The sequence below is a fragment of the Saccopteryx bilineata genome, chromosome 6 (genome assembly GCF_036850765.1).
Source record: "Saccopteryx bilineata isolate mSacBil1 chromosome 6, mSacBil1_pri_phased_curated, whole genome shotgun sequence".
Lineage (NCBI taxonomy): Eukaryota > Metazoa > Chordata > Mammalia > Chiroptera > Emballonuridae > Saccopteryx > Saccopteryx bilineata.
The window spans coordinates 35,341,421-35,362,587 of NC_089495.1; the positions used below are offsets into that span (position 1 = coordinate 35,341,421).

General features: G+C 40.1%; 1 protein-coding gene across 7 annotated transcripts in view; it reads left to right on the forward strand.

The window, feature by feature from the left end:
• The window catches only part of PSD3 (pleckstrin and Sec7 domain containing 3), a 619,599-nt gene that overhangs the window by 556,694 nt on the left and 41,738 nt on the right, over positions 1-21,167 (forward strand). For all 7 annotated transcript variants that reach the window (XM_066234423.1, XM_066234424.1, XM_066234425.1 and 4 more), the window contains 2 exons: positions 15,376-15,533; positions 18,188-18,332. In XM_066234423.1, coding sequence (XP_066090520.1) covers positions 15,376-15,533; positions 18,188-18,332 — 303 coding nt within the window. The remainder of the gene's footprint in view (positions 1-15,375; positions 15,534-18,187; positions 18,333-21,167) is intronic.

Here is a 21,167-nt window from a genome sequence, read left to right on the forward strand (position 1 = left end):
GGAGGTAGTTGAAACTCAGAAATTATCAAAAAAAAGAAAGAAAAATGACTCATGGCATCCTACTAAAATGCACACATTACTTTGAGGGACAAAACAATGGGAAAAATAGTAATTTGTTGATATTATGAGATATCCATACTTCTGAAGGTGGCCAGGTATCTTGCGTTGTCTTTATTTTGCTATGGAATCCATATAGCTTCTCATTTATAAGTCAGCTGCTTTGGTCTCCTCCAAAACAGCATGTGTGTGTGCATGCTGGGTCCACATTAGTCCTTTCAGCTAGCCTTGTCTCTGCAGGGAACAACCCTTTGAAGGTAAATTTCACACATCACAGCTGTTTCCCCTGCATAAATCCTATTTTTTGGCTTACTTTTTCAATTTCTCTAAAATCTCTATAAGGGGCATGGCTGTCTTTGGCAAAACCACGTCATTGAATAATACCTAGCCACAGGATTTCCACCCACTCCATCCCAGGCTGAGCCTGGGAAGAGAGAAATACTCTTGCATTCAATGAAGAGAGATGCTGTGTCCAATTCATCAGCTTCTCTCTCTTTGTCCTCTCTGTCAGGTAAATGAGTTGAGTTGAGTTGGACTCATCCAGATGGAGAAGAGGAAGAACGGACATGGGCAGTAGAAAGTAAACTTGGTCATCCAAGGAGCTTCAACAGCAGTTTGGATTAGGGCTCCAAAATTAGGTCTCATCTCCATATTCATGGTACCGCTAGAGTGTGGCAGGTGTGGATTTAGGGGAAGTTGGGTGAAACTCCTTTTATACAGCGAAACAGAGGACACCAAGGAAATGATGCATTTGCGTAGGCAAGTACAGCCTAGACCTGTGGCCTCTATCCGGTTGCTGTTTCATTTGAATTTAAAATGCAAGCATTGCTGTAAAATCTCTACTTAGGATGAGCGTAGGTCTGAAAAAGGGCAGCCATGTTTTTATCCTGCCTCTTCTATTGACAATAGAATTGTTGTTAACACCTGTTAAAAGAAAAGAAAAAGAAGAGGTTGAAAAAAATGTGACAAGTGCTTGAAATCTTATAGTAATCAACCAGTATCTGTTCTCAGAAACTTCACACAGATCCGAGAGACTGGCTCCTCAGTCAGTGAAGCTGAATCATAGCAGGCCAGGTTTTTGTATGGATATATCTACTCTGATTTTTTTAATTAGTTTTTTCTGATTTATAAAATTTAAAAAGCATCAAGTCAGGCAATACAAATATGAAAATGTGTACATCTGAAAATGTCAAGCACTTGTAAAGTTAACAGGGTGCTGTCTGCTGCTACACAGAATTTTGCCTCAAAGGGACTTTTGAGATGTTGAGCTGCTCACTAGAAACAGCAGTGCTAGGTATTTAGACTTCCTTGAATTACCTCTGAGTTATGGAGTGTGCAGAAGGCTCAGTACTGGTACAGGCTGTGCCCTACGGAGGGCTTCTCATGTTCCACTGCTGGCTAATCTTTACCCTTGCTGGAGACCTAATCTGTCAGGATAGCCACAAAAAGTAAATTATATAATTACCGTATTTCCCTATATATAAGATGTACCTTAATTTGGGGACCCAAAATTTGAAAAAATTTGTATTACATAAAGTGATTGAACTCAAGTTTTATTCATCATAAAATTCATACAACTCATCACTGTCAAAATTCCCATCCATTAACTTGTCCTCATCTATGTCTGATGACGAATCACTGTCTTCATGTATTGCCTCGTCCTCAGTTCTTTCTATGGCATTTCAAATGCCACAACCACTGTATAAGACGCACCCAGTTTTTAGACCCCCAAAGTTTTTGGAAAAGGGTGCATCTTATACATGGAGAATATGGTATGCTATGTTGCAAGGCAGTTGAGGGTTTGTACAGTTTGGGGTTTATATCCCCGTATAACCATGTAGAGTTCATCACATGTCAAGCACAGTGGTAAATACTGGGCTTCCATTGATGACTAAGACATGGTCTCTGCCTACATAGAGCTTACAAAACAAGATAAAGGAGCAGGTAAATTGAACGTTCATCACACAATGGGATAAATTGATGGAGGAATGAGAATGTCTTACTGAATAGGGCTCCCTAATTGTGATTGCAAAGGTCAGAGAAGGTCTCCCTGAGGAATTCTTATATCCAGAACTGAGCAGGAGTTTGCTAGGCAGGCAAGTGATAAATAACATTGAGCTGGAGAGGGGAAAATTAACATTTTGAGAGAAAAGGGCATGTTCAAAGAATAGCCAAACAACCTTTTATGTTTGGGTTATGGGATGAATGGGAAATAGCAGGTGGTAGAAACATGAAAATTTGTTTCAAATAACTACTATATTGTGAAAATGGGATAGATGGTCTCACAGTGTCATAAACTGTCCACTTTACAAATGAAGCAGTTTTCTTCCCTGAAGGAGTTTCAGACACTGAGTGCGGGTTGTGTGTTCCTCCCACCGATGCCCAAGTCCTCAAAGTGTTCAGACAGCCTCGGACTCCATGCACTCCATGGGGGCAGCCCCTCTCACAGAGCCTGCTGGGTAAGGTGTGTCCTAGGAGTGGCGCACTGCCCTCCCTCAAAGTGTTCAGACAGCCTAGGACTCCATGGGGGCAGCCCCTCTCACAGAGCCTGCTGGGTAAGGTGTGTCCTAGGAGTGGCGCACTGCCCTCCCTCTGTGCTCTTGAAATGCCAGTATTTACATTCCTGGGATACAAGTATAGCTGTAAAAAAAAGTAGTCACCTTTTTCTCTCCTTCCCCCCATTAGCCAGTCCTTTACTATTTGGGTCAGAGATCATGAGAAAGGACCCACTTTTCCTCTAGCCCAAGATTAACTTAATTTAGTTTGGCAAAGACTTCAGTGTACTGTGGGTAGGGGCTATCCCAGGTGTGCGGATACAAAGATAATAGGACCAAGAACCTGTTCTTAAAGGTTTCGCTTTTAGGCTTTCAGATTGACTCTCAAAAGAGACCAGAGCATGTGTTCTCAGCTGAACTTTGTTCCAAATGTATGCACTGGAGAAATGACTGTGAGCAAGACATATTCCCTAATGGAGCTTACACTCCATATGAAGAGAGCAACAAATGCAAACCATTTCACTGCAATCTGATAAGTGCTACAAAGAGGGCAGTATGCTATGGAAACGCATTTGTAAGGACATGAAACTGAAACTCAGGAAAAGAAGGGACGATTGTGGAAGAATTTATGAAGAAAATGATATTGAAGCCTACACTAAAAAAACAAATGGAAGTTAGCCACACAGAGAATACAGACAGGGAGGAATCTGTGGATGCCCCGATGGGTGAAACCCCAGCACATTCAATGAGCTACTGGGTCAGTGGAGTGTGAAGGTGTCCTAGGCAGATGTGCAGAGCCTAGAAAGCCATGTGGAGAAGTTGAGATTTTACCTTAGAGCAATGTGGAGCTATTGAAGTTTTGAATGGGGTGTGATATAATCAGATCTGTATTTGAGAAAGTTTAGTCTGGCTCTAGGATAGAGAATGGATTGGAAGCAGATTCTCTCAGAGACATAGAGACCAGATTTGCTTGAACTGTGGTAGAGGCTATGGGAAGGAAGAGCATGGTCTCAATGGACAGTTCATTTTGCAGTGTTGAATTCAAGGTAGCTGTAGAATAATAAATGGATCTGTCCAATAAGCAGTTATGAATATTCAGATCTAGAGCTGAATAGGGATCCTAGAAATACAAATCTGGAGAGTAACCAAGAAATAGTTGGTCATTCCAGCCATGGGAGTAGATGATGGCACTCAGAGTCGAAGGGTGAGAAGATGGGGGAGAGAACCCGTGGAGCACCAACCCTTTGTATGTGCCAGACGAGGAACAGACAGTGAAGGAGCCTGAACAGTAAGTGACCAGAGCCAGGAAGAAATCAGACGGAGAGGGACAGACAGACACTGCCATCAGGAGATGGTAGAATGTTGCATGTTGTAAAAAGGTTAAGTAAGATAGGAATTTGGAAGTGCCTCTTGATTTCAGCAACAAGGATGCTCATGGTAAAGCAGCTACATGGACAGCTGGGCGTGGAAGTGAGGGTGGAGTGAGAGGTAGAGGCATGGAGGCAGAAAAAACAGAAGGTTTGACTTGGATCTTCCCTCCACTGCCCCTTTTCTGCTGCAAATGTGTGTGACTTTTGTAAATAACAGATCCCCAGAGTCTATCTCATTTCTACTGAATGCCTTTTCTTTTCCATTATTGATTTCTCTCTAAAATGAAGTAAGTCTTTTCCTTTCTTCCTTTCCCCTGGACAGTTTCTGACATTACCCAAGCTCTTGTTTTGGCTCTGCAGCTGGCACACATGGTTCCTCATGCCCACCTCACTTCTCTTTCAGGCCCCCTTGCTTGTGTTACTTAGTCACATTTGCCTCTGACTTTCAAGCAAATAGCAAATCCACAGAGTATAGCAATAACAATGTCAGAACCATTCACAAAAGGTCACATTGGAGCTATTTGAGAAATAACACGGTATCGACCCCCTGAACAAGCTTGGGTTTACAGTGTAGATGAGACCAGTCTTCTGCAGTGAATGGTTAGTGACATGATTTAAACCAGATGTTGGTGAGGACTGGGAAAAGCATAGGGTGGATAGAATAAAGTCGGGTGAATAACTTAACCCATTTCTGGAACTCTGAGGTAGAGTACACTAGGGCATTTATGATAGAGTGGTTTTGTCTGTCTTTCAGCTAAGTAAGAATGAACTCTTATCCTTCTTTAATTCTAATCAAGCAGTCCCTTCAGCCCAGGCACATGGCTAGGAAATTTGTACCCTATTGATAACTATTATTATTGGAATATTAAGTGTTTGTAGCAGAGAAGTCTAATATTATCATTTTAATGTAACAGTTCATATGTGCTTCAAAATTTTGAAATTGCTATGAATTGATAATAAAGTGATAAAATTCCTGTTGGTCCTGATGATCTACCATCGTTGACAATGGATAATAACTTCATATCTATCTGTTAACTGAGAATGAGTCAATATGCTATCCAAATACCTCAGCCAAAGCTTCAGAAGTTCTCTGTTGGTGTCTGTCGTGGGCTTTGTGTCTGAGCCTGCTTGTCTCTTGCTATTTCTTGAAACTATTTTGTTATAAGCTCTATGATGGTATTTTTGTTACAGGTCGGATTATTACAAAGCTGAGCTTTGTTACCTTAAAATAAATTGTACTGAGGGACTAAATAGAAACAGAGTCAGGGTCACAGGGAACAGATGGGCAGCTGTCACAGGGAAGGAAGAAGAGGGGACGGGATCAAAGAAGGTGAAGAGATTAGCCAAAATCTTATATACCTAACACATACAGACAGACAACAGGGTCGCAACAGCCAGAGGGAAAGGGGGTTGGAGGTAGGCGGGGGGGGGGGAGGGCAAGGAGGGGAAAAGGCAGTAGAAAGAGATTTGGCATGGGACATGAGGGGGCACGATGCAGTGCGTAGAGGGTGTTACATTGAGTGGGATACTTGAAACCATGTCAACACGATAAATGAAAAATAAATAAAGAGGTGAACAGGTAAGCAGAGTGGCTGTAGGTGGCTGGTCAGTACATGGCACTCAGTATCCTGATTATTGTGTTATTCCCCAGACCAGCTTCTTGAGACTCTTCTAATGTCTTTTATCTCTAGGGTCTAGAAAACAATTGTTCAAAATTGAATATATTTGCTTTTCCCATGTCTTTTGACAGTAAAAAAAAATCCATTTGTTATCTAAAAATTTAGTGTGCTGTCACAATACTCTTGGCACTCTTAAGTCCTTGATGCCAAATCATCTCTTCATTTCTTGAATTACTTGGAAGAGAAATTTGTTCTAATTTCCTATAAAGTTTTTTTTTCTAAGTCTGATTAGGAAGAGGGGTTTTTGCTTTATTTTGTTGTGTTTCTGCAGTGTTTGAAGTATAGGTAACATCCAGGGTGTGAGCCAGGCCAGGCCGAAGGAAGACAGGGAAGGGTCAAGGCCCCCAGGCCGGACGATGGCTGCCCATCTGGGGCTGATTGACAGATGTAGCAGCATGGGGAGCCGGGCCTGGTCCCTGATAGGGAAGAGCTTTCATGTGTGCTCAGGGCATCTCATTTCCTTTTGTGAAACTGCCCGCTCTGTGCCCTTTCACACTTTGTAAAGGCCCTCGGACCCTCTTTCATTCTCCATAGTGGTGGGAAATGCGTGAAAGAAAAAGTTAACTAGGCTTTGAAGCCATATTCTCTTAGGAAAATAATGATCACATCCAAGCTTTCACTGGTCATGCAATAGGTGAATTCTCAGTCCACCAGGGAAGCATGACCATTATATAAATGATATTTAGATGTGATCATAATTATAAAAAACTACGAATTTATAAGAAGACATTACAGTTGGAATCATGCTTTGTCTGTAGGGTTTAAGACACAAAGTCTATGCTCCGAAGGTTTCTATTTTAAAACACAATTCCAATTCTTACACCTAGCAGACAGAAACTGGTTTATTCCTAAAGAATGTGTTTGCCCAGCCTGGTCAGGTAGCTCAGTTGGTTAGAGCATTGTCCTTATACTCCAAGGTCACAGGTTTGATCCCCGGTCAGGGCACATACAAGAATCAACCAATGAAAGCATAAATAAGTGGAACAACAAATTGGTGTGTGTGTGTGTGTGTGTGTGTGTGTCTTTCCCCCTCTCTCTAAAAATTAATAAATAACATTTTTAAAAAGAGAACTTGTCCCACATGAGTTGATGCAGGGCTTTGGGAAATGGGTCCAGAAATGCAGCCCCTTTTTCTGTTTGCTGCTCTGTTCCCTCAGCAGCACTTTCCTCTCCCCTCCAGCTCCCTTCCTCCCCTCCTTCCCTCCTTCCCTCCTTCCCGTCAGTAACAGTTGTACCCACACCACTCATGTGAAAGTTGTAGAGGTAACTATGAATTAGACTCTAATTTGGTCTCATGGGTTCTGAACTGAGGGGTGAAAGAGTGGCTGATGGACAGACACAGCAACGCAGTGGCAGTGACGAGTGCAGCCTTTAACAGAATGTTAGAGAGAACCCTGCAACTGAGAGGACAGCAGAAAGTCTCCTTTCATCGGTAAACACTCTGGTCGCCGTATTAGGTAGAAATACGGAAGAAGTTGGAAAGGGTGCTGACATTTGTCTTCTGCTTGGAAACTTTAAGGCTTAACTTGTAGATACTGAGTCAAGGAATCCTGTCATCTTCCTGAGGAGCTGCTGATGCTTATCTGCTACTCTCTTCCAGTTCAGCTGCGTAATCATTAAAAAGATAAATCATTAACTCCCGGGCTCACGCACCAGGTTTACCCTGGAACATTCCCTGTGCCCGGCTGAGGTCTGGGGCCTCGCTGAGAAAGCAGGCCAGGTCCTTCCAGGCCTCTCATGTCTGTGACGGCTGCTTCTCTGCACAAATTAGTTAGGTTGTGATACAAAGGATCTTGGTGCTAGCGAACATCCTACTGATACCTCCACATTATTGTAACATGGAAGAAAGGCCCCCATATGTTAATTGAACAAAATAATATCAATGTTTTGAATCCTTTGATTTTTTTTAACTTGCATATTCTTTCTTAAATTTTCCTTTGTACAGTGATATAGGACATTTTTTCTGACTCTAAATTTGCTTATCTACAAACATGAGAAAATGAGATGAAATGATACTTTAGGTTTCTTTCAGGTTTGAAATTCTATAAATAGATGATTTCCAGATACATGATTAGTTACGTGATGGACAAAACATGCCTTCCATTTGATTTGCTTTTACTCCTCGCTTTCAGATTTGTGGAAATAACAGCACTTTCTGTGCTCCCCAGTAAAGAAAAATAAAGCTGAATGATTTTTAGAAAGATATCTAACCAGAAATACCTTTAAAATTTTTTTATAGTTATCAAATTATGAAAATACTTTTAATGCCTTTTTTCAAAATTAGGAATTAATAGACAGTTTAAGATCCAGTTTACTTTAGTTGCTGACAGTTTTATAAGTAGCCTCACAGCTTCAAGCAAGAACATTTTCCCAGTTCTGCTGTCTGTGGCCTCTCCATGGAAATCAGTGGGTGGAAAAGCTGAAGGGGCCCTGGCCGGTTGGCTCAGCGGTAGAGCATCGGCCTGGCGTGCGGGGGACCCGGGTTCGATTCCCGGCCAGGGCATATAGGAGAAGCGCCCATTTGCTTCTCTACCCCCACCCCCTCCTTCTTCTCTGTCTCTCTCTTCCCCTCCCGTAGCCAAGGCTCCATTGGAGCAAAGATGGCCCGGGCGCTGGGGATGGCTCCTTGGCCTCTGCCCCAGGCGCTAGAGTGGCTCTGGTCACGGCAGAGCAATGCCCCGGAGGGGCAGAGCATCGCCCCCTGGTGAGCAGAGCGTCACCCCTGGTGGGCGTGCCAGGTGGATCCCCGTAGGGCGCATGCGGGAGTCTGTCTGACTGTCTCTCCCCGTTTCCAGCTTCAGAAAAACACACACACAAAAAAAAAAGCTGAAGGGGTTAGGTAAGAAGTACAAAATGACGATTCTGTACCAGTCATCATGAGGATGTGAAGTACAGCACAGGCAATGCAGTCAATAATATTCTAATAACTGTATGGTGTCAGATGGGTACGAGGCTTATAAAGACAATCACTTAGTAAGTTATATAATGTGTAATCACTAGGTTGTACACCAGAAACTAATGTAATATTGTAATTTAAAAAATAAAACTTGATTATAGTTTAAGCAGGAGGAAAAAGACAATTTCAACATTGTTTTAAACTGTTTTAAATTAGGTATAGCAGTGACACCTATTTAATAAGACATGAAGTAAATAATACTTTGGAAACTGGAATAAGGAATAAGAACGTGTTTTTAATTGATGTTGATGAATTTCGACTGAGATTTGGTCACTTTCCAAATTGGACTTTATATTCACCTGAAACTACAGATATTCAGATTGATGCCAATTATTTGTGCCTGTGTAGATGATTTTTTGTGTTGCTGTGTTATGATTCAGTATCACAAGAGGTTTAATAAAAGTTTTTTTGGGGGAAAACCATTTATTTCATGCTTTAAATGAATTTAAATTAAATAGCGTTTTGAAATCACATTCTTGGTGCTTATTCGGGTGGTGGGATGCTCTGGTGAATCATGCTAATAAAAAAGATGTGGGTGAAGGTGAACACAGAGGAGAGTAACGTGTTTAGGTATCATTTTCACCCTTCATTTGTTTGAGAGAGTAGATAGTAATTGGATGTCATGGGGCATTTTCTTTTCCTATAGGAGAATTGATTGCCGTTATCTTGCTCTCTGTTTCACATTTAATTTGCACAGCCAAGCGTCTTAGAGTTGAAATGATTTGATTACAATAATGTATCCCTTATTTTTTCTTCCCGATTTTATCATTTAAACACTATCTTCTACTTTAAGCAGTGAAAAATAAAGATGTAAAAATGAACTCTTTAGGATAAAGTCATTTCTTTTTATCCAGTTGTCAATCCCAATTTTTCCAATCTATCCTGGGATTTACTTATTTTTTTATGGATTTGGAGTTTCATTTCCATGTGGGAGTTCAGAATTCCAAACATATTTTGTTTCTATTTTACCTTTTTTTTTTTTTTAATGGTAAAATGATATTACTCTCAACTAGAGAAGCATGAGCTTGTTAAACTTAAAATTCCTAGACTTTGGTTGCATCCTTGTTAAATCCATCTTGCCATCCATTTCTATCCTGTATAAGTGTCCTTGCAGTGTAAGGTAAGCTGGCCATGTATCTTAGAGTTCAGGAAACTGCCTTAGAACCAAAAGCAATGATATAATTCTTTCAAGTTGATAAGTTAGTTTTTGCTTAGGGCTATAATAAATGTTGCATTGTCAAATTCTTTTCATTATTAGAAAAGTCTGAGAATATCCTTCTTTAAGCTTGGTTTTAAATGAAAGTATCAGCAGGGAAAATATGCTCCAAGTGTAAAGGTCTAAGTCATCCACTATTAATAGCAATCAGTTAGTATTGTGTTTCTTATTCACCTGTTGTAGTTTGTTAGACATCACAATTTATGTGGGAGTTTAACTTAATAGCAGTAGTTGTAATCATCCCAAAGGGAACCTATAGAATGAGAAGGGATAAAGCCAATGGCAGAACTAACATCTGAAGGACAGGCTGAAGAGGAGATAGCAAAGTCATGGTCAGAGAGGTAGGAGAGAAACCAGGAGAGTATTGTAAGAAGTCAAGGAAGAATTCCAAGAATATTGTTGACTCCCTTGGGTGCTAGAAGGTAAGAACTAAAAAAAAATCTATTGAGTTTTACAATTAGGAAGTCATTGTTGACCTTGTCAACATTGTCAGAGCAGTTTCAATGAAGTGTAGACATGGACTCCAGATCTCAGTGGGTTAGAAAGTAAACTGGAAATTAATGTATTGTAACAGCTAATGTGGACTACTAACTCATGCATAAAAGCAGAGAGGTGACAGCTAGAGGAAAAATCAGTATTGAGGAAGGGCTATTTATCTTACAAAGGTAAGAGAGATCTTGACTGTCTTGATAGGCTACAGTGAAAAAGCCAGTAGGTAGAGAATGACTAAAAATATAGAAGAAATATAATAACCAATGAAATAAAATCCTAGGAAAGGTTGATGGAGGTTGATCTGAGAAGATAGTATTAGCCTTGATCAAGATTTCACTGTTTTAGGAAGAAAAAAGATAAAGGTGGTCACAAAATATAGCTGTTTATAGGTTATATAAACAGAAAGTTTGATATTTACAAGACTGACCTTATAAAATACAAGGTCAAGCTTATATGCTACTAAGAAGTTATTATTAGAAATTGTACCACCTGGCATTTGAGTGCTTACTATATGCTGTGAAACATTGAGTTAAAAAACAACAACACAGTATCTCATTTAATTTCATCCTACACCTCTGTGAGGAAGGTATCATCACTACTTAATCAGAGAAAGCAAGGACTAATGAACTCAATGAACCTGTCTAAGGTCACAGAAACTTTAAGTATCCTATCAGAACTAGTCACATGAACCTAGCTGATTCTAACTCCAGACACCCATGTTCTTAACCACAGTTGTGGTAAAGTAGGGACATTGGAAAGAATGGTGGGCATTTGGTGGAATGGAACAGAGCAATTATGTGGACAGATAAAAGAATTGTAGGTTGACACTGGGTACAGCTGTAGCTGGAGACTATAAATCTGTGCTGACACATGCTCTGCACAGCAGTTAGAAGTAAGTGAATGATTATATAAGAGAGGATTAGGATGGAAATATTTTAGTTCCAGACTGGATGGATGAGAATATTAAGGCATAGCCTAGCAAAAATTTCTGAATTCTAAGGATAAAAAGAAACCCCTTTGAGACACCTAACTGCAAGTATAAGAAAAGGAAATAAGAACCTGGCTGGCTTTAGACTTTTGTAACACTAGAAGGTACAAATTTGTCACACCAGAAGGTAGAAAACAGCAGAATAGCATCTGCAGACCAGTTAATAGGAAAGGAACGGAATCAAGAGCTCCATACCCAGTTCTAACATGTCAAAGGAAACGAAAGATACTTGAAAATAATAACTAGAATATATATCACCCATCTGAGCAAAATACTTGAAAGAAGAGGAAATGTCAAAGGGATGAGAAAAGAAACCTCAGGATGGAGAAGAAATAGAATTTAGGTGAGCAATGAAACACGTACACAATCAAATCTAAAAAAATAAAGAGAAACTTGGGAAATGTGTGATTGAAGTGCGAAATGAAGTTTCTTCCAGTAGAAAATACATAATACAAGATAATTTTAATAATATTACAGAATAAAAATTACTAAACTATTTCAGCAAAATTTTTTTTTTTTTTTTTCATTTTTCTGAAGCTGGAAACAGGGAGAGACAGTCAGACAGACTCCCGCATGCGCCCGACCGGGATCCACCCGGCACGCCCACCAGGGGGCGACACTCTGCCCACCAGGGGGCGATGCTCTGCCCATCCTGGGCGTCGCCATGTTGCGACCAGAGCCACTCTAGCGCCTGGGGCAGAGGCCACAGAGCCATCCCCAGCGCCCGGGCCGTCTTTGCTCCAATGGAGCCTTGGCTGCGGGAGGGGAAGAGAGAGACAGAGAGGAAAGCGCGGCGGAGGGGTGGAGAAGCAAATGGGCGCTTCTCCTGTGTGCCCTGGCCGGGAATCGAACCCGGGTCCTCCGCACGCTAGGCCGACACTCTACCGCTGAGCCAACCGGCCAGGGCTTATTTCAGCAAAATTTAGAATTAATGGTTAGGTGAAAGAAATTGAAACCATTTTAAAATCTTTATACTGTTGATATAAACAAGCAGTAGAGAAATAGAGCATTTTGATGGGGGAGAGAACCTTTTAAGTTTCCATTTCCACTAAGCACCAAACCAGATAAAGAACATTTAAAAGTAATAAATAGCATGTAGTTATAAAGAAGATAACAGTCATAAACTTAAATATACCAAACAACATAGCAACTAAAATCTAAAACAAAATTAGAAATGCAAGGGGAACTTAAAATATAATATAATAGATGAGAGAAATTAATATACTTGTCTTAAGAAGATTAAGTGGTATAAAAATTAATGTAAGAGGAATTGAATCAATAAACTTAAATATAAATATACAATCATCCCTCAAAGAAGAATCTTATTTTGTATGTTTGTGGAACATTAACAAGAATCAAAGTTGTAGTTGGAAAACCTTAACAAATTTTGAGGAAATAAAATAGATTTTACAGACCACATTCTCTGATCACAAGCCAATAAAATTAGAAACAGATAATGATAAATAACTAAAACTTTAGGTACTTTAAATTTGAGAAATACATTCTTTGGCGTAACTCATATCAAAGAAGAGCTAAAAAAATAAAACTACAAACTATCTAGAGCAGGAGTCGGGAAACTTTTTGACTGAGAGAGCCATGAACACCACATATTTTAAAATGTAATTGTGGTGGTGCAGTGGGTAAAAGTATTGACCTGGAGCGCTGAGGTTGCTGGTTCAAAGCCCCGGGCTTGCCTGGTCAAGGCACGTATGGGAGTTGATGCTTCCTGCTCCTCCCCCCTTCTCTCTCTCAGCTTCTCTCTCTGTCCCCTCTCTCTAAAATGAATAAATAAAATCTTTAAAAAAATGTAATTCCGTGAGAGCCATACAATGACCCGTGTACGTTACGCATTATTCAATAAAAATTTGGTGTTGTCCCAGAAGACAGCTGTGATTGGCTCCAGCCACCCACAACCATGAACATGAGTGGTAGGAAATGAATGGATTTTAATATATGAGAATGTTTTATATTTTTATTGTTATTATTTTTTTATTAAAGATTTGTCTGCGAGCCAGATGCAGCCATCAAAAGAGCCACATCTGGCTCGTGAGCCATAGGTTCCCGACCCCTGATCTAGAGACTAATAAAAACTCTCATTCTTAAACTATGTGTAACCTGTACTCAGAGAAGAAAAAATTATAGCTTTAACTTTTCTTAATTAGAGAAGAAATACAAAAAGCAAAAGAACTAAGTAATCATCTTAAATTCAAGCAACAAGAAAACTTAATCAAAAGAAACTTATGAGCAGGAATTAAGCTTAAAAAACCCAAATCACGGACCTAGCCCATCAAGAATGGTGCATACAAATTTCTAGGCTGATCTCTGTGCAAACTCAAATATCAGTATGTGTGGAAATGGAAGTAGCATATCAGTTCAGTGAAGATAATTTGGCCCTGGTCATTTTTCCCCACTCAGATTCCTGTCTGGAACCATGCGGTTAAGTTGAGTGGGTGGCCATCTATGCATGGTTCTATTTTAGCAGAATCATAAGGCTGATGGGGATTTTGTAGTCATGCTACCTCTAGTAGATACTCCTACTCTACAACGATTCCCCTGGAAAGAGGTTTGTGAATCTCTGGAATGTTATATCGCTAATAAGAATCTCATTCAGAAAGGGCGAGGAGACCCTAACACATAAGTAGATTAAACTTTTATGCATTAAAGGTAATTATAGAAGAACAGATACATGTAAATATATTGTATTTTAAGATTTCTTTTTATTCTCCTTTAGTTATCATACCTGTCTAGAAAACTGTTATTGCCAGCAGCAGTTCTGTATCTCTGCGGGTTTCTAAAGTAGACTTGTTGCAACCTTAAAGTAGAAATCTCATCATTTAATATTACAAACTTGGGCAGTCTTTCTATTGCTGTTGGTATTTGCTGTATATTTGAGATTAGTCCTGCTTTTGTCTCAGCACTGTCGCTGACAGTGATCATGAAGGATGAACAGCTGCTGTTTATTTCTGACTCAGTCTGCAATGATGGTGATAGTACATTGAAATTACTGCTTGGTTTGTGAAGGGGGTTAGGGGAGGGGAAAGAGGTATGGAAGACTCTAATTGTAATTGTTTTGAAAAGTTATACAACTATTCTGTGGTAATAGGCAGCGTCTTCCTTTAGGCTTTTACTACTAATTAGAAAGTGAAGTGCGCACATGCACCTGTGTGTGTGTCTGTGTGTACATGCATGTGTGTGCTATTTACAGAAGTGCAAGTTTAGCATCATATATGATAAAGTACGGGAAGGGGGGAGAGAGGACTTTAAACACTAGATATAATCATAATAATACAACAACAAATACCACTGCCACCACCAGGAAAACTAGGTAGAATAATAATAGTAATAATAATAATAGAATCAAATCTGTTTTAAATCTTTATTATTCTACTGGTTGGCTGGTTAAGTTATGTTTGGAGGGAAGCCATACATAATAACCTTAAGATTCTATGACTGTGTGTATAGTTCATGCCCAAAGATAAAACTGCTTCTATACATGATACTCTCCTTAGTCTGTAATTTTACCCATTTCTCAAATTTGTGATAATACAGCTAAGGTTTCTTCTATTAAACTGAGTTTCCTCCTCTTTCAGAGCAACTGGAGAAATTATTTCATTTTGCTGGTCATTGCTCTTTGTTAAAATAATCCTCAAAAGAAAGGAGCAGGGAAACGTAGCATCTTTAGAGCGAAGAAAACGATGGCCTGGGTTTCAGTGCTGGCATCGTTCTGTTGATGGGCATCTGACAGCTCTTGCATTTGTCCCTTTATTCCTGAAACCACTCACCCTCACTGTGTACCTAGCTTCGTTTCAAATCACTACAAAACGTCTATGATGGATATTCTATCTCTGGCCTTCTTTAGCTATTTACCTTACTTATGAAGTATCAGCTTTTTTAGAAGTGCCCCTTAGGTAAGTATATTTTCTCATTCTGAGCATACTTTTCAAACACCAGCGTGTTCTATGACTTTTATGAAGCAGCGAAGAGTTGTCTTTCCTCACCATTCATTTCACTTTGTTTGAACACCCTCACGAGTATTCTGAAACTTTTCCTTGCGTTTATACGTTGTATAGAGGTGAGATCTGAACATGACCTTGTCTTTGTTTCTGTCGTATCCGCCCACAGGATGAATATAAGCCAGAAAAGTCTCTGTCTGAAGAGGATTTGAAGAATGCCGTGAGCGTGCACCACGCGCTGGCGTCCAAGGCCACCGACTACGAGAAGAAACCGAACGTGCTCAAACTTAAAACTGCCGACTGGAGGGTCTTGCTTTTCCAGGCCCAGTATGTTCTGTTGATTTGGTTTCTTCTTCTTCTTCTTTTTTTTTTTTTTTAGTTTGCATGGCACCACTTTATACAGAGAAAGAGAATCAGGATCTGCAGGGGATACTTTTTGAGCTGGAGTTAAAGTTTTTGGTTGCATTAGAGAGACAGCTGGCTGCCTAAGAAAACAGAAAAAGAAATATAAACCCTGGGTTCGAGTTTTTTGTTTGCCCCACAAAGTCGCCGTGTGACTTCTAGTCAGCCGCTTTCATCTCTAGAACTTCATATCCTCATGAATAAAATACAAGCGTTTTAGTATACATGGTCTATCAAACAGTGAGTAAAATAAACCCGAGTTCAGATCATTATTTCCTGGCTCTTTGTCCTAGCATGTAATTTAACCTCTTGGAACCTCAGCTTGTTGCTAGTGTAGATAATAATGTTTCTCTTACAGGGTTCTAGTGAGAATTAAATGAAATCAAGTGTAGAAAGTGCCTCCACAATGTCTGGCACATAGAAACTGTTCAATAAATGTAGATTTCCATGCATTCTCTCTTTTCCTTCCTTCTGAGCTCTAATCTGTGATTATACTAGGAGGAGAAGATGAAATCATGTTATGGGCTAGGAAATAGGATAGAGTGCTAGTTTACTAAGGGTCTGTTATAAGAAAGAAAGGGGGTGGGGGAGGTAGAAGAGGGTAAAGGGGGATGAATGATGACGGAAGGAGACTTGATTGGAGTGGTGAGCGCACAATACAGAGTGCAGGTGATATAGAACTGTACACTGAAACCTCATTAAACAGTGTTACCCCAGTAAATTCAATTAAAAAGTAATAAGGGGTCCGTGACAGCCTTTGGATTAGAAGTGGAACATTCTACCTGGAAAATTCTGGATTTGTGAAGTGGGAAACTGGATTTTCAGAACTGAGCCTTCAGAACAGAAATTTTAATAGGAGCATGCACAGCATCCGTGTTTGTGACAGAAAATATTAATTATTCACAGCATACCTTTCATAGCCTGAACTTGACTTTAGAAGCACTCTCAGCGCAACACTGCCAATAGACTGCATTTGATACTGGGATCAAAATTTGACATCAAGGTAGTGAACATGGTTGTTGGTCAACACAATGTAAGTTCCAAAAAAGAAATAAGAACAAGAACAGGTGTTCTAGTGATTTGTGAATGTTGAACTTGCAAAGGTATAAAATTGCTGACATCCGGTGAGGAGGAAGTTGTAAGGAAATCCAAGTTACACAGGATTTTTGTGGAGTGGGAGGAATACAGTTTTAACACCACAAAGGGAACCATAGCCAGCTGTATAATTATAGCTATTAGTAATAAGAGTCCTTCAAATTATTCTATTCCCTAACATTCTTTTATTTTCAATCTAAAATACCGGATATAATAACTAAGGAGATCTAATTACTTCAGATAAAATTGATGCCGAAATCAGTCAGTTGAAATAACAGAGTGGTGAAATCAGATTAGAGAGGCCTAGTGCCATGCGTGATACCCATGTGGTCTCAGGTTAGTGTGGTTTCTCTTTGAGTAAAGAAAATGATTTTAGATTGGCTAACATTTTGTTTATCGATTACATCCATGGTGGATAATTGGTCCTGGTTTATGACTATTTCTACCACTCATTTATCAATTCACAAATATTTATTAACCGCTGTCAGTTCTAGACCCTGTGACTGTGGTATGTAAGTTAAAGTATGATAATGGCACCATGTGACGTCAGTGATTTTTAGCAACTACCCCACGGTTCAGTTTGGGAACTCCGTCACCACAAAGGGACCCCCCGGCGCCCATCCTGCAGTCCCTCCACATTTTCACACCTGCCCCAGAGGCCACCGTCTCCTTTCTGTCTCTATGGTGTGTCCTTTTCCGGGCCTTTCTTTTAAAGGGAATCGTACAGTATGTGGTCTTTTCCGTCTGGTTTTCTGCACAGAGCATAAAGTTCGGGGGGTTCGCCCACGTCAGAGTGTGTGTCAGCTCTTCATCCTTTGTTGCTGGGTAGTTGTCAACTGTGTGGCTATATACCACATTTTGTGTATTCATTTGCTAGTTGATGGACATTTGAATTATTTTTTTTTCTTGTGACTTTTATAAAAAATGCAGCTCTAGACATTCACATACAAATCTTTTTGTGCCTCTTTGTTATTATTTCTCTTGGGTACAGACCTAGGAGTCGAATTGCTGAATTGTGTGATAATTTGTAGATACCTTTTTAGTAAACTGTCAAAATTGCTTTCCAAAGTGGGTCGACCCTTTTCTGTTCCTTCTATCAATTTATCCCTCAGTTGGATTTTAAAATCAAATATGTGATTGGAAGAGATGAGTTAGCTTTTTAATTAATTTTTTACCTCACCCAGTATTAAACAGAAAGTAGGATTTAATAAATATTTATCAATTGATTTCCCTTTTTTTCCCCCTCTGTATCCTTAAGGGATAATCACAGCCTTATACTGCAGGTGATCATAGGTTCCAGGGTCCTTCATTACCTTGGTGATTTCTGTGGAAATGTTCATCGCTAATGAAGTTCTGTCCAGGATTAGTTGTACCAAGAAGAATAAATGATTTTATGTGCCGTTTCAAAGCAGCAATGAGAAATGGGCAAGGTGGGATGCACTCAGATATAGAAATACCCTGACGTCAATGTATGTTTTCCACAGGAGCCCGGAGGAGATGCAGGGGTGGATAAACAAAATCAACTGTGTGGCGGCTGTGTTCTCGGCGCCGCCATTCCCAGCAGCCATTGGGTCTCAGAAGAAGTTCAGTCGCCCACTTCTTCCTGCCACCACAACGAAATTGTCTCAGGTAACCATTTTGGTAGTGCTTTGACCTTGGAAATATTTGTGTTTAAATATTTGGAGGGCCTGACAAGGCAGTGGCGCAGTGGATAGAGCGTCGGACTGGGATGCGGAGGACCCAGGTTCGAGACCCCAAGGTTGCCAGCTAGAGTGCAGGCTCATCTGGTTCAAGCAAACCTCACCAGCTTGGACCCAAGGTCGCTGGCTTGAGCAAGGGGTTACTCGGTCTGTTGTAGCCCCACGGTCAAGGCACATATGAGAAAGCAATCAATGAACAACTAAGGTGTCGCAACGAAAAACTTAATGCTTCTCAACTCTCTCCATTCCTGTCTGTCCCTAGATATTCCTCTCTCTGACTCTTGCTCTGTCTCTGTTTAATATATATATATATATGTTTAATATATATATATATATATAAAATACTTTTTTTTTCGAAAGGCGGGGGTGAGACCTGGGAGGCCTGGTTCTGGAAGGGCATGTTGTTGAAATGGATCACAATGAAGTATACTGGGTTTTACACTTCAGGTAGGAAGCCAAAATAATTGGGTCAAGGTTAGTAGGACACACACTTTGAATTACTTTCTAAAATCTATATTCGTTTACTTACTATCCAGTCATACAGGCCTAGTTTTGTTGTTTTTGTTTGTATGAACAGCTCATGTTTTTGAATGAACTAGCTGATCTTAGACATCCTGGTTCGGAAACAAGCTTTTATCCACTCTTTTAGTTGTTTGTTTTTCCTTATTTTTATAATTGAGGTTTTCCCATATCCCAGGCTGTATGCGATGCTAAGTATATAAAAAATATTCACAGGAATCCATCTTGCACAGTTCCATGGGGCAGGGCCCTCCTGATCCCACGGGGAGAGCTGAGTGTACCATGTGGGTGTTCCTCCCACAGCTAATCATGACAGAGTGCTAGAGCTTTGTGCCACCTGCATTCACAGAAGCTTCTCTCCTGTTGTCAGATTGATCCCTCTAAAGATCATATTTTATCGTGTCTCTCTCCTACTTAAAACTCTGCTCTAAGGACGCTGCATACAGTCCAGGGTTGCCAGCTTTAAACCTGTCTGCAACGCTGACGAGTCAGGGACTTTGGAAGCTACTTTGATATCTACTGTGAATTTCTTATTGATACAATAATAGAAACAATTTCATCAGTCTCTGATCAACCAGGTCTTGTTATTAACTGGCTCGTCTACACATTTGATATTATCATTATCAATGATACATTTATTTAATAAATATGTATTATGTGCCTGTTGTACTTCAGAGACTATTTTTAGGTCTGGAGATAGAAAAGCAGATGAAACCCAGATGTTGAGATTGGATTGGCAAATACAAACGAGCAAGTATTTGTAACACAGCTGGATGAGAAGTGCAGGAAGGATGAGTCCAGAGTGCTGTGGGGGTACAAGAAAGGGACATCACCGTGGAGGTGAAGGTGGAAGTGTGACATCTACTATGAACCTTGAGGGATGAGCAGCAGTCAGGTGTGTGTGGCAAGAGGGAATGATCAGCTGAGGATCAAAAGGGCCCAAAGGAGAAAGCCCTGGGATATGGGAGCCACTCGTAAGTTATCAAATGTGATTTGAACACGAAGTGTGGAGAAAAGGCAAGAGACGTTCCCGCAGAGGTGAGCCAACGCCAAATGATGAAATCTCATTTGTCACATGTAGGATTTGGATGCTTCACTGGTTCCCAGCGTCCTTAGAGTAATAGTGGGAAAGCCACAAAGTAATGGGATTAAATTTGCCCTTTAAAAAGTATTCTTGTTACAATGGGAAGAAGGTATTAGATAAGGAAACTGCTAGAAGGAGAAAGGCTAATTTTAAAGGCACTAGCAATAATGCAGTGTAAAAATAACTGTTAGCTGCAGAATAGACGGAAGTGGAAGGCTTTAAGTTAGTTGAGAAAAAATGGAGAGTGTTGTGCTAGGAAAAGGAAGAAATGTCAGATAAAATTAGGACCAAAAAAAAAATATCTCCTGTGAAGTGACAGGGAGGACGTTGGGTCCCTTGGTGAGAGGAGGAATGGGGTGATGGGAGAAGCCATGCTGGTGTTCTTTGAGGAAGAAACGAAAGGTAGTAAGGAGGTGCAGGAAGGGAATGTGTATTAAAAAAACAAACATACTGGCAGGTACGAAGAAGAGGGGAGACATGGGCTTAGGAAAGACTCTTGGTTTTGTAAGCTCATAATTATTATCTATTAATGTGAGTTGGAGGTCATTGCCGGTGTTACGTAGGGCTACCGAGGAAACTGGTCAGCACAGAAGGGACTGAGCCAGCTCACTTTACAAGGCAGAATGGCGTTTACTTTTCAAGGATAATAAATACCCTAAGGACAAAAGAAGACTTTACATCTTATTGGTGATCATAGAATATGTTGGCAGACTTCTCCATCTACCCAGCTGACATATGGACTCTAAAAGCAAATGTAGTTCCTCACTTTATTTTGGATGGTGAACATAAATTTAACATGATTGTATTTAACATAAACAGTGAACCACATTACTGAACGTAAGAGGAGAAAAAAGCAATTGAAAAAGAGGCAAAAAAAAACACCTTCCAAAGTCGGGTTTTGTTCTATTAATTTCACTAGGGATTTCTCAGTTGTTATTTTTCAACAAATTGATCTTTCTCACAATTAACCTCACTGATAGATCAGGGGAAAGGTGAGCTGAAGTTAAGGAGGAACCATTGATAAGAATAGAGCAACGTAAGTGTTTTTCCTTGTTCTTTCCTCACAATAGAATCTACATTTCTATTTACTTTCTACTTCGAAAAAGATACTATTGTACTGTTTGTGTGCAGGCTATCTATTAGTAAGTCACTTATACATAA